The sequence below is a fragment of the Mixophyes fleayi genome, chromosome 8 (genome assembly GCF_038048845.1).
Source record: "Mixophyes fleayi isolate aMixFle1 chromosome 8, aMixFle1.hap1, whole genome shotgun sequence".
NCBI classification, from domain to species: Eukaryota; Metazoa; Chordata; class Amphibia; order Anura; family Limnodynastidae; genus Mixophyes; species Mixophyes fleayi.
In genome coordinates, this window is record NC_134409.1 from 55,009,353 (window position 1) to 55,021,686 (window position 12,334).

Here is a 12,334-nt window from a genome sequence, read left to right on the forward strand (position 1 = left end):
ACTGATCAGCCACAACATTAAAACCACTGACAAGTAAAGGGAATAACATTGATTATTTCATTACAATGTCATCTGTCAAGGAGAGGGGTGTATACTTGGCAGTAAGTGAACAGTCAGTTCTTAAAGTTGATGTGCTGGAAGCAGGTAAAATGGGCAAGCGTAAGGATCTGAGCGGCATTGACAGGAGCCAAATTGTGATGGCTAGCCCAAGGCTCATCAATGCTCATGGGTAACGAAGGCTAGCCTGTCTGGTTCAATCCCATAGAAGAGCTACTGTAAGAAAAAGTTAATGCTGGCCATGATAGAAAGGTGTCAGAACACGCAGTGCATCACAACTTGCAGCGTATGGGGCTGCGTAGCCGCAGACCGATCAGAATGCCCTTGCTGACCACTGATGAAAGCGCCTACATTGTGCACCTCAGTGCCAGAACTGGACATGGAAAAAGGTGGCCTGGTCTGATCACTCGCATTTTCTTTTGCATCATGACTGAGGCAGTATGATGCTTTGGTCAATGTTCTTTCTGCTGGGAAAACTTGGGTCCTGGCATTCATGTGGATGTTACTTTGATACGTACTACCTACCTAAACATTGTTGCAGACCAATTACACCCCATCATGGCCACGGTATTTTCTGATGGCAGTGGCCTCCTTCAGCAGGATAATGCACTCTGCCACACTGCAAAAAAATTTCACAAATGGTTGGAGGGACATGACCAAGAGTTCAATTTGTTGACTTGGTCTCCAAATTCCCCAGATCTCAATCCGATCGAGTAACTGTGGGATGTGCTGAAAAAACAAGTCAGAGTCATGGAGACCCTACATCGCAACTTACAGGGCTTAAAGGATCTGCTGCTAACATCTTGGTGCCAGATACCACAGGACACCTTCAGAGGTCGTGTGGAGTTCATGCCTGGACAAGTCAGAGCAGTTTTGGAGGAACTAGGGGGACCTACACAATATTAGGCAGGTGGTTTTGTTGTGGCTGATCGGTATATCTCAAACCAAAACCTTTGCTACAAAACGCAAACAGCTAAATTACAAACAGGTACAGCATAAACACCTCTTTTTAACAGATCATATATTTTCCACTAAAGTACATATTAATTCAATCTGAAAAATAATTTTCGAACATTTCCAGATGCATAGATACAGTATGCTAGAATACTACCTTACAGTATAGCAACAATTGTCTTCTGTAATCCTGTAGAGAAAATCTCTACATTAGGTATTCCTGGGTGAACAAGGTCAAGTCCGTTGTGAACAGGATGAATGTAAGTATCTACTAATGTTCAAAAATATGTGTGTAAAGTTACACTGACAGAACTTAGGAGGGACTGCACGGACACGTTAAGCATTCTAAAAACAATGTACAATGATAAATAAAGCATGAACAGTTTCATATGCGAGTGATGTTTGTGATAAGTATCACAATATTTGGTAAACTAGCAGATAAAGCACCTTCCATGTTTAGTCACAGTGTTATACTTTAAAGTTGCTAATAAAGATGTTTTTACTCTTACGCGGCATGTGCTGTTGATGGACTTTCTGACTGATTGATATATTAGTATATCTTTTCAGGCTCCAGCAGAAACATACCTGTTTCTGTCTTTGGTCTACTGGATACACAGAAACTCACAGCAGTGCATTAACACCACACAATTACTGCAGATATTCTTCTACTCAAAGAGAATTATTATTCTCGTGTTTTTCCTCCATAGCTGCAGGTACTTGTTTCCTGTTCCGCTAGAATATATGGCAGACATACTTTCGCTAAAGGAAGGAATATGGTAACTACCCCTCATATTAGATATACAAATATTCAGAGAAAGTATTTTTTGGCATAAAATCACTTCCACGCAGTGTAGTGTCTGTCTTCAAGACAACTGAAATTGGATATAATCTCTATAGCAATAGTGCAAGCTATATATCACACAGGAAGTATCACAGAGGAGGGAAAAATATCAAAGCATGAAAGCAAAGGTTATGTTAAGGTTTCTTTCCGGCACATTCCTAAAATATTTGTGCATTGTCATTAGCAGTTCTTTCATATGAAGTTCCTTGAAATAAGTCATCGTGGCTAGGGATGAGATATTATTTCTGTCTGTATCTGCCAACAATGCAGATGGTAACTCAGGAAGTTCCCTGCGTAACTCTCGTATCACCAATAATCACACCATTTAAGGATGTATGGCTCTATGGTGTTTTGTTAGTGCCATATGTAATATTTAGGCATTACATATAACACCACAGGCCTCATGGTAATGATTAATGCACCCTTGCTCTGCCAGAGTCCTCCTCCAGCCAAGACCCTGAAATACAGCAGTACATAAGGGAAAGAGTAGGAATGCATCGCTCTTTCCTCCACATTTGTCCTGATACATATTTCACATAGTTCACAATGGGAAAACATTGTCTGCATGTGCTGAAGCTATTTGCTATAGTCTGTGTTCTTTGGGGAGGATTTTTCAAAGCACACTAGGATTGCTGTTCTGCATGAAGACAGAAGGCATTCACTAACTCTCAGTTATGGAGGAATACAGAAGACAATTACTTGCACTCAACTAGTTAACAAAAACAGTATTTAATCTCTACTCCAGCTCTGGAATGGAAACCTCCACAGATATGTGTCTGCACATTGAAAATGTGTTTTTTCCAGTGGATCCGTTGTATTTACTTTACAGGCCATTTAATTGTCTTCCTTAAAGCACTGTATTTGAATATAGTGGAATATCTGATTTTTCTTTTTTACTAATTAGTTCAGCTCTGTACAGTCAGTAACAAATTATGTGGATGGACTGGATTTATAATTTCAGTGCTTTCTCTTTTCACTACAAAGCACATCTCCACAGATGTTACATGAAAGTAAAACATGCATACATGAATTTTAAAGATTCATATAATAGATACCAACTAATTAACTAGAATGGAATATTAGAACAGACTAGCCAGGCTAAATTTCTTCTAGCTTCCAATCCTTCTAACTGAAATATACTTCTGCATGGGTATTTATTTGTGAGCAAACTACTGTAGGTATGTAGAGTACAAAGCAGACATTTTTCACTTCTATTGGAACACACACATTTAGGCAGATTTATTCCGTATTGAATACATACTTGAATCCAATCAATCATTACTTGAATCCAATCAATCATCATTGCAAAACAGTTTGCTGTTTTGCAATGAATCTGCATTTGGTGGTAAATATAGTTGTAAGCTGTTCATTGGTATCTAGTGATGTTTTGTCTACCAAGTTTTGTAGCTTGTGAACACGCACTGTAGGCAACTGTATTTCTAAAATAGGACCCAACCACCTATGAGGAATGATTAGGATTCCAATGTTCTGATTGTTCCAAGACAATCCTGGTTTTTACCCTCAAAAAAGAACTTTCTTTTTAGGGGAATTTAATGAACCACTAAGTACTGCTGGAGCTTTGTGCAATGTGCTTCTGTGTGCACTTCCAGTTATTATAGTAGAGGGATCCTCGCTCATTTTTACTCGCCCCGTTGTAAACAGAAATGGGCAGAGATTTCAGGGCAGACATCACCACGAAGACTCATCACACAAGGCTCTGGTGGCACTTTACTTTATATTGAATCTTTAGGGCGAAATTCAAATAACTGCAAAGTGGGCGCCGGAGCCTCACACAATGTGCTCTTGTGTGCACTTCCAGTTATTTCAGTAGATTAAACGTTGCTCATTTATGCTCACACCTCATCACGCGAGGTTCCAGCTCCATTCAGCAATTGAATTTCAGTTTCAAATGTTTTACTATAATTGTGGCAGAAAAAAACGTTGATGGGTTTTTATGGACAAGTATAGTTCACACTAAAGGCCTGCCCCAGTTTTCTGTGCCTTAAAGAGATTGTAACCTCAGATTTCTTTATTTAATAGTGCCTTTCACAGCTTCTATGTTACAAGTAGTTTTATATTAATCTCTCTTTGCACGCTGTGAGCAAATTCCTCCTCTTTGCTTCCATATTTTCAGTCCTTTCCAGACTTGGCCAAGGTCCCAATGATGTCAACCACCCCCAATAGTGTCTCACATATATCTTGCCACTAGTCAAGTCAAACCCCAAGCTCTTGTAATCTACGGGGATTATTAAACCTGAATAGTAATGCCAGGAAAGATCTGAGAGAAGATCGAAAAGTGAATAAGTCAATATACTGGCATCACTAGGTAAAGTCCGATGACAAGAATATTTTTACACATTTGTCCCTTAATGTTTACATTATACAAATATAATGGGGGGTGGGGAACAGGGTATAAGTCCCTTTTTTAGTAACATTAAAATCCTGGGCAAGTGTTAAAATAATTGAAAGCAATTTACTATCAACTCGTACTTTTTCGTAACTAGACTGCGCTACTTTAGCTAGAATAGACTTTGAGAACAACCCAGTAATAAGAATGCAATTACTGGTCTACGATGTTGTGCAAACACATGTAGGATTCTCCCTCTAATATAAAACAGAATGCACAAAGTGATTAAGTTAACAAGTAAACAGGCTCGTTCAAGGAAAACAGACAAGTGGTTAAAACCCAATTAGATACATACACTTTCAGGGATTGTCGGCAGTCCGGTTACGTCAGGAGTAATGAAAAACGAGTGCTAGGCAGGAGGGAGGGTAGGGGAAAAAATACAACACAGGTTAATTAGGATTTAATAAGAATCTTAATTGGGGGTTTGGTGCTAGGAGGGGGAAAATAATAGGATTAATGAGTTTTATGGTATGTGTACACACAATTATTGGAACAATGAATGACAGAAAGTAACTAACACCATTATTTCAAAGTAATCAAGACATAAAATGCAGAAGAAACACCAAGTTATTGCTAAGACAGAAGACAGCCTGTGAAAATGTGCCCTTCATACAGAAGGGGACTGACACAGCACCTATGATATTTTACTGCACACTGTATACTTCTGTTACCTTTTTTTTTTCTCAAGATTTTGCCCGATTGTAATTATTAATGTATTTTTGCTTTGTTAAAAAACTCCATTTAGGTATTTTTAACAACTGTTAAAGTTCCAAGATGAACATAGACCAAATAGACAGCCTTATGTTATAATGCCAATTAGAAAATATATTAGAGGAAAAGGTCTTACATTTAAAATAATCCTTCTCCCCTACAATAACCCAAAATATGATTTATGAGGCAGTGCTGTTTGAGAGTTTTGGAAATGGTGTAGATGACAACGTTATTACATTGACTGGTACGCGGCTCCTTTCATACAGTAGACCGGTCAAATAGCTCACTACACCCCCCACATAATTCTACTGACAGTTGAGGTGCCCTGGTCAGAAACAACATACCATCTCCTCTCCTTTCTATGGAATGACCAAAATGTTTAAAAATCATTAATTAGGATATTCCTTCAGGCCAAATTCCCTATTGAGTGAGATGCTCAAAGTGCCCCTGCACAGAGGGTAGGCAGCCTTCTGTGGTTAGAACCAGTATTCTTGAGAATGCAGCTCTCAGGTTCTTTGATGTCACCATTTTCTAGTGAATTCATAGGCTGCGTTGTCACAGGTATACCTAAAGTATGGTCATTTCACAAAGCTCATAAAAGAATTACAGTGGAGTAATTCCAATTTTTATTCAAGATTATGAAAGCACACATTTTTAGAGTCAATATTTCCACTGGGAGATTTTGGAAATATTGGACAAAGCAGAAAAAAAAAGAATAAAATAAAAATTATTGGTAAAAAAAAAACAAAATGCACACCATTACTACCAAAGCATACTAGTAGTCATTTCATAATTAGTGGATTATTCCAGAGAAAATACCTAAACAAAGTGTACTAGAATGATTGCAGTAAAGGGAGAGATTTGTCACCAAAATCATTGTTTAAAAGTTAGAAAATGTTTTCTTAGAAGTAAGAACTCACCCTGCGCTGTAACTTACCAGCTCGGGATTAGACTGATTTTTTAAAACGGGTTCCCTTGATATAAACTGTAATGGGTTCTTGCAAATAAGAAACAAAAATTCCACTTGTAGCCATTAGCATTTTCCTATATCCTTAGGCCATTAATACTATCTATATATGCATCAACAAGTTTAAATTAAGAACAAGGTTTGAGGTTTGGATACACTCTTGTATGCAAACCTGTAGAAGGAGAATACTTATTTAAATTGGTCGCCTCAACAGCTAATCAGCTGACTGATGTTCTGATAGAAGTGTAATGGATGGCATGGCACACATTTTACAGATTACAGTAGTTACACTTTGTGGCCACTAGATTGCCTATTGTGTGCACTCTTTTAAATTTAACTTGCTATACCCCTTACCAATACAAAAATAATTTTCACAGTGAAGCAGACAAAAGAAAAAACTGGATTATTTCAAACAAATTTGTCTGCCCTGAAGATTTTCCAGCATGACAGATCATTAAGTTCTACAATTGTTGCTGGACTACATCTCCCAAGTAGGAGTCATTACAGGAGATGTAGTTAGGTGACAAAGTATTTCCATCTCTGTGGCTGAAGCTGAACATCTAACTTCCCTCTCCCTGGTTTGCTCCCCAGCTTACTATTAGGTGGGTATATTCACATAATCCCAGCGATCACAGGGGGTAGGATTCTTTTGGGTTCTCCATCTTTTCGATGCAGTAATATCTGCCCAATATGAGACTTAGGGTTAGATTTACTAAGCTGCGGGTTTGAGAAAGTGGGGATGTTGCCTATAGCAACCAATCAGAATCTAGCTGTCATTTTGTAGAAGGTACTAAATAAATGAAAGCTAGAATCTGATTGGTTGCTATAGGCAACATCCCCACTTTTTCAAACCCGCAGCTTAGTAAATATACCCCCAACTCTTCTTGGGGTTTCATCTCGTTCTGTCTCTATAACTATTATGTAGGTAGTGCTTGTTTATATAAGTTTATAAGCATGGAGACAGAGAGGAAGCAGAAAATAAATTTTGTAAGGGTTTATATTTGTTTCCCCTCACTGATACAATATCGAGGGTGATATAACCCTTAGACATAAGTGTAACTGGGAAATCAGCTGGAGCCTTTGACTCTTTTAAAGATCAATTTGAATGAACTATTGGATGACATGTCCACTACATGATTCCTGGTTACATTTGGAGACTACATTGCAAGCAAATCATATATATATTTGTATACGTTATTATCTTGTGGTAGCAGCGAGGTTATGCAATTTATTTTGCATTTTTCATTTCACAGTACACATTTTATTTTTGATTTTAGTTATTTCGCTCTCTATCCACCAATCAACAGTTTTAATGCATACCTAATAAATTTTATATATTAAGTTTATGACCAACCCAAAGTGCCCCTGGAATACACATTCTTTTTCCTCTCTCTCTTTGATGCTCTAATGTCATGTGTTGGGTGCACCCTTTAGGACTACCTTTCCTAAGCAATTTAAATTTAAGATATATTAAGGGGATAGGTCTAGAAATTTATACCTGGTGCAGTGATTCCTTTCTTTACTCAGTCTACACTAGTAGTGTTGCCAAAGCATTTCTGAATGTTACCTATCATTTGATATAATGTGAGGTTTGTCCTCCTGGCTTCAAATCAGTCTCTAGCTCATGATCAATAACGGGGAAACAAATTGTGGCCAACTCAGACTGCAGAAGGATTACATGAAGGCCGTAAGTTGGACATTATACCACATTCAGGCTCATTTTCTGTCAAATACACAAGGATAATTGCTGTTAGTTTGTTGCCATCAAAATCAGAAGCTGAAGGCATTTACCAGGTTCAGACTAACAGGAGTGTGAGCTTCAGGAACTGGATGATTGTACAGGGTCTTTAATATATCATTTAAGTCATTCTCCTGAAAAAACAAAAGAATAACACAAAGTTAACAAAAACAAACTTATCTAAAGCTCTTGCCTTAACATAGTGCTAATATAAGACTACACAGCTTTAAATTTTGTTCCTGAAAAAAGACACACTGAGCAACATGTCTAAAACGAACACAGCTGATAAAATTGTGTATGTTCTTGAAATCAGGGAAACAGTGCAAATGAATGCAACATTTTACATCCAATGTGCACTAATGTACGAATGGGAAACAAACAAGGTTAAAACAAACAATACTATCATATGTAAACAATTCTAGAATACGTTTTTTCTCTCTGTGCTGGTCTTATAAATGTTGCCAAATAGGTTACATACACATTTTTAAACATAGTTTGAAAATATTTCATAACATTTTCTGGGACTAAACCTAAAATGTCTGAGCTCCACAAGGTTTTTCTACCAATTGTATGCGCAGGTTAAGTACACAGTGTAATAAAAGCAAGTATTTCAACACAAGAAGGTAGAAAAGCAAGGCATTCTACAGGGATGGAGACATGTGAGCAGGATTCTGAGATAGTTAGATAGGTAACCGTTACGAAAATGGGCAGAACTAAGAGCGACAAGTGGGGCTAGACCTTATGTCACACACCAAAAAATATGCCAAAATGGCTGTTATTGGGATTGTAGGAGTAGCGTTGCTGCAGCACAATACTTCCACTAGCAACTAGAGGGACATAAATATATTTTTAGAAGGAACTGAGAAGGACATAGTGATCATGATCATGCTAAAAATTAGTGCCAAGATCCAAGTTAGAGATAGATGGAAGATCATCCAAAACTATTTCAGGCAATTAGGCTGTCTTTATAAAGACTACCTGTACCTAGTGCTACACCTGAAAAAACAGTGGGAGCTCAAGAAGTTTGGGGTTTATGGAGAACTGGTGAGATTTCTCTCTTAGTTACAGGCTCTACAGTACAGACAGGCTGCACCTCAATGGGGAGGGTACAGTATGATAACAAATGCTTGGAAACTTCCAAGCAAAATATATGAATAATAATGAATGATATTTCAGGAGGATAATGATATAGTGGTAATAACTAAGACTTGAATGAAAGTGAATGGACAATTGTTTTGAATGGCAATAGCCTGATCAGTAAAATGTATAACTAATACATAGGAAAATAAATCAGTACAGGAGTGTTTGGAAATTGTGACAAGCCACCTAGCATAAATGATCGTAAAGAAATGATTTTATAATTACAAATTAAAAGGACAGCAAAAAAAATTTGGTACTCTAATGGTCGATTCTAACTATCCAGATATAAATATTCACAAAGAAACTAGTGGTTGAGACAAAGGAAGGGAATTTTTATCTATTTTAAAAGACCTTTCACAAGCAGTAAAACAAACAACAAAAGAAGGTCCATTCATGACTTTCTAATACAGGCCAAGCCATCCGGTGGCTCTTCAGGTGTTGTGAAACTACAAGACCCCAGCATGCTTTGCCAGTAGATAGCCAGCTGATAGCTAGAAGGACATGCTGTGACTTTTAGTTTTACAACACATTGAGAGCTAGAGGTTGGCCAGGCCTGATCTAATAGAACACATTATCTAATGTTTAGGTGAGGAGGCTCTGATGAGAGGTGGGTTTCAATCATAGTGAAAACTACCAAGGATGGCTACTCAGCTAGACATTATCTCTGTAGTAATATCCATATGAATGATTATTATAATCATCAGCCTTTATTAATAGGGCACCACAACATTTCTGCAGTGTCGTACAGAAAATAGACATTGGACCATACAGGGTAAAACAGTACTGAACATTAAACAAAAAAAAACATTACTACAAACGCTCCAGTATAATTGTCATGTATACTTCCTATGTGCACACGATATTAGTGACATGCCCTTCCTACTGACTTGGCGATCGATCACTAGAAAGATTAGATTAGAGTGAGGCTTCCAGAAAACCATGGGATGAAAGCTTTATTTTGTAGCAATGGATTAAACTAAGGGAGGTAACAATACCTACACACCAGCAGACACTACAATGGCATTATTCTCCTTGTTTGCCTACAATTTTCTGTCAGAGCTCACTGTCTGACACACAGGAGGTAGTTACAGCAGGGTGTCAGTGTGGAGGCAAGCAATACCCATCTCCCCTGGTCATTCCCTACAAATAAGCCTAACGAATAAAATATTGCTTCCGAGAAAACTCACATGAATACCCAGAGAACACCTGTGTGGGCACCGAGGTGGGTATAAGATTGCTAGCCCGGGCATTAGATAAAACACTGGCTGGTGGGGATAATGGTTCCCACTGGACTGTGGAATCTAGGAGCAGAAGTAGGGCACAGACGATACCAGCACAGCCACAATAACTACCAGTCCACAGTTTTTTATACAAATGTAGACCTGACAAAATCATGTTGACACCAGGGCTAAACCACTGCCTCACTTGGCTGTAGGACCAAAGACAAGTCAGGGAGCTAGCAGTGGGGGTCTGCATCCATAGAATCTAAGGTCACATGTAAAGTATCTCCTCTTGTAATTTGTACAGCCTTCACATTTGCTACAAAGTTGAGTATGTACTTTATGTTTTGCACAGTAATGTAAAAGACGTGAGATTTCAGCACTTTGTTAACTAAAATATTTAATATTTCATCCTGGCTACCCACCTAAGTGTATCCTCAGACCCACAAAACAGGATCCAGATTCCCACACCCATAGTGCCTGCTTAGGAGAGTAGCCCACAGAAGTCACTGGGGCACTTCTTTCCAAAGGGTGTTTCAGGGTATGCCCCCGTCACAGTATCCAAGGATACTGCTTCACATAACAATCTGGTGTATGAGATGAGAGTACTAGGTCTAGGAGAAAAAGTATGTGTTTTGGTAATAGTAATCACAACATGGTTATATTTAAGTTTCAATAAAATGTTTTGTAAGGACTCTACAGCAATGATTTCTACAAGGACAGATAAATCAGCTCACAGAAGTATTGGAGTTTGTAGACTGGGAAAGTACAGAGACCAAATGGGTGTTTAAAAATATTTTAAACATACATATTGTAAATCATATTGTATTTGTAGAAATAAAAAGGAACCAATGTAGTTAAATAAAGTTTTGGAGGTAAAAGGGAAAAAAGAACATTTTGATAGCTAAAGCTAAGGGGTAATTTATTTGTGGAAATACAAGGAATGTAGAAAAATATGTATAAGAAAGGAATTATACAAAATATTTTTCAAATATATAAAAGAAAAAGTAAATTAGTAACACTGGGCCACTAAATGATAAAGTAGGAAGAATAATTAGAAGATAAACAAAAAGCTGGTCTTTTAAATATATGTTCTGTCTGTATTCTGAAAGATAGAACAAAATGGCAACAAATAGGTTGTGTGGCAATAGCCTGAGCACTCTATTAAATGTTACTTGTCCAATACAGTAGGAGGAGTAGGTGCACTTCCACATAAGATAAAGCACCTGGCACAGATGGCATCCACCCATGTGAGCAATGTTCTGCAATTTATTTTATTTACACACTCCCTCAGTACATAAGATTGGCAAAAAGCAGACGTGGTACCAAACTTTAAAAAGGACACAAATTCAGTACCAGGAAGTTATATGTTGTATGTGGGCATGACTTCTTTTTGTGGAAAAATTATTTAAAGGGAGACAATAAAATATATTACAGAAAATAATTTGATAACATAGTGCCAGCATGGTGTCATGAAACACCAACCACTGATAACAAAAATTACTAGTTTTTATGAGGAGAAAATTTTAAAAATAGATCTTGGTAGTGCATCCAATGTGATATATTGAATTTTGCAAAAGGGTTTAATACAGTTCTACATAACAGACTGGTACATGAGATGAGAGTACTAGGTCTAGGGGAAAAAGAATGTGCTTATGAAGTGTAGTTGTAAATGGAACATATGGAGACTGGGCTATTCGCTGTGTGCCGGTACTTTTTAATCTTCTATTAAATTACCTTGTTGGATAACACTAAAGTATGTATTGTTAATAATATAGAGCGAAATAATTTAGACAAAATGGTAAACTGAGAAATAGCAGACTGAATTTACTGTAAATAGATGAAACAGTATGCACGTAAGCAGTGGTAATATCTATGTAAGCTACACAATAAATGGACTACAATTGAGGGAAACAGAATTAAATTGACTTAAGAATACTAGTTGACAGAAATATGAGTAGCACCACAGAGTGCCAGTCAGTGGCTGCAAAAGCAAATAAAATCCTGCAATGCATATTAACTGGGATACATGCATGTGATACAAAGAGTACTACCATTGCATAAGTCGTTAGTTATAACACACCTTGAATATGGGGTACAATTATAGGCACCTCACTGTAAGACGGATATTGAAGAACCAATAGGGTTCAGAGGCGGGCAAACATTATTGATAAAGGGAAAGGAAGGATGTACTTTATAAAGAGAGGTTAGAAAAACTATGATTGTTTATTTTGGAAATGCGGTGCCATAGAGGTGACCTAATTCATCTGTATAAATATATTATAGCAAAATACAAAGA

At 37.5% G+C, this 12,334-nt stretch overlaps 1 protein-coding gene across 4 annotated transcripts in view; it reads right to left on the bottom strand.

The window, feature by feature from the left end:
• Positions 1 to 12,334, bottom strand: part of DENND1B (DENN domain containing 1B) — a 143,695-nt gene that overhangs the window by 64,269 nt on the left and 67,092 nt on the right. For 2 of the 4 annotated variants that reach the window (XM_075182589.1, XM_075182586.1), the window contains exons 7-9: positions 7,729 to 7,809; positions 5,908 to 5,967; positions 4,555 to 4,608 (exon numbers count right to left, since the gene is read on the bottom strand). In XM_075182589.1, the coding sequence (XP_075038690.1) occupies positions 4,555 to 4,608; positions 5,908 to 5,967; positions 7,729 to 7,809 (195 nt within the window). The remainder of the gene's footprint in view (positions 1 to 4,554; positions 4,609 to 5,907; positions 5,968 to 7,728; positions 7,810 to 12,334) is intronic. The other 2 variants (XM_075182587.1, XM_075182590.1) reach the window with 2 other exon arrangements.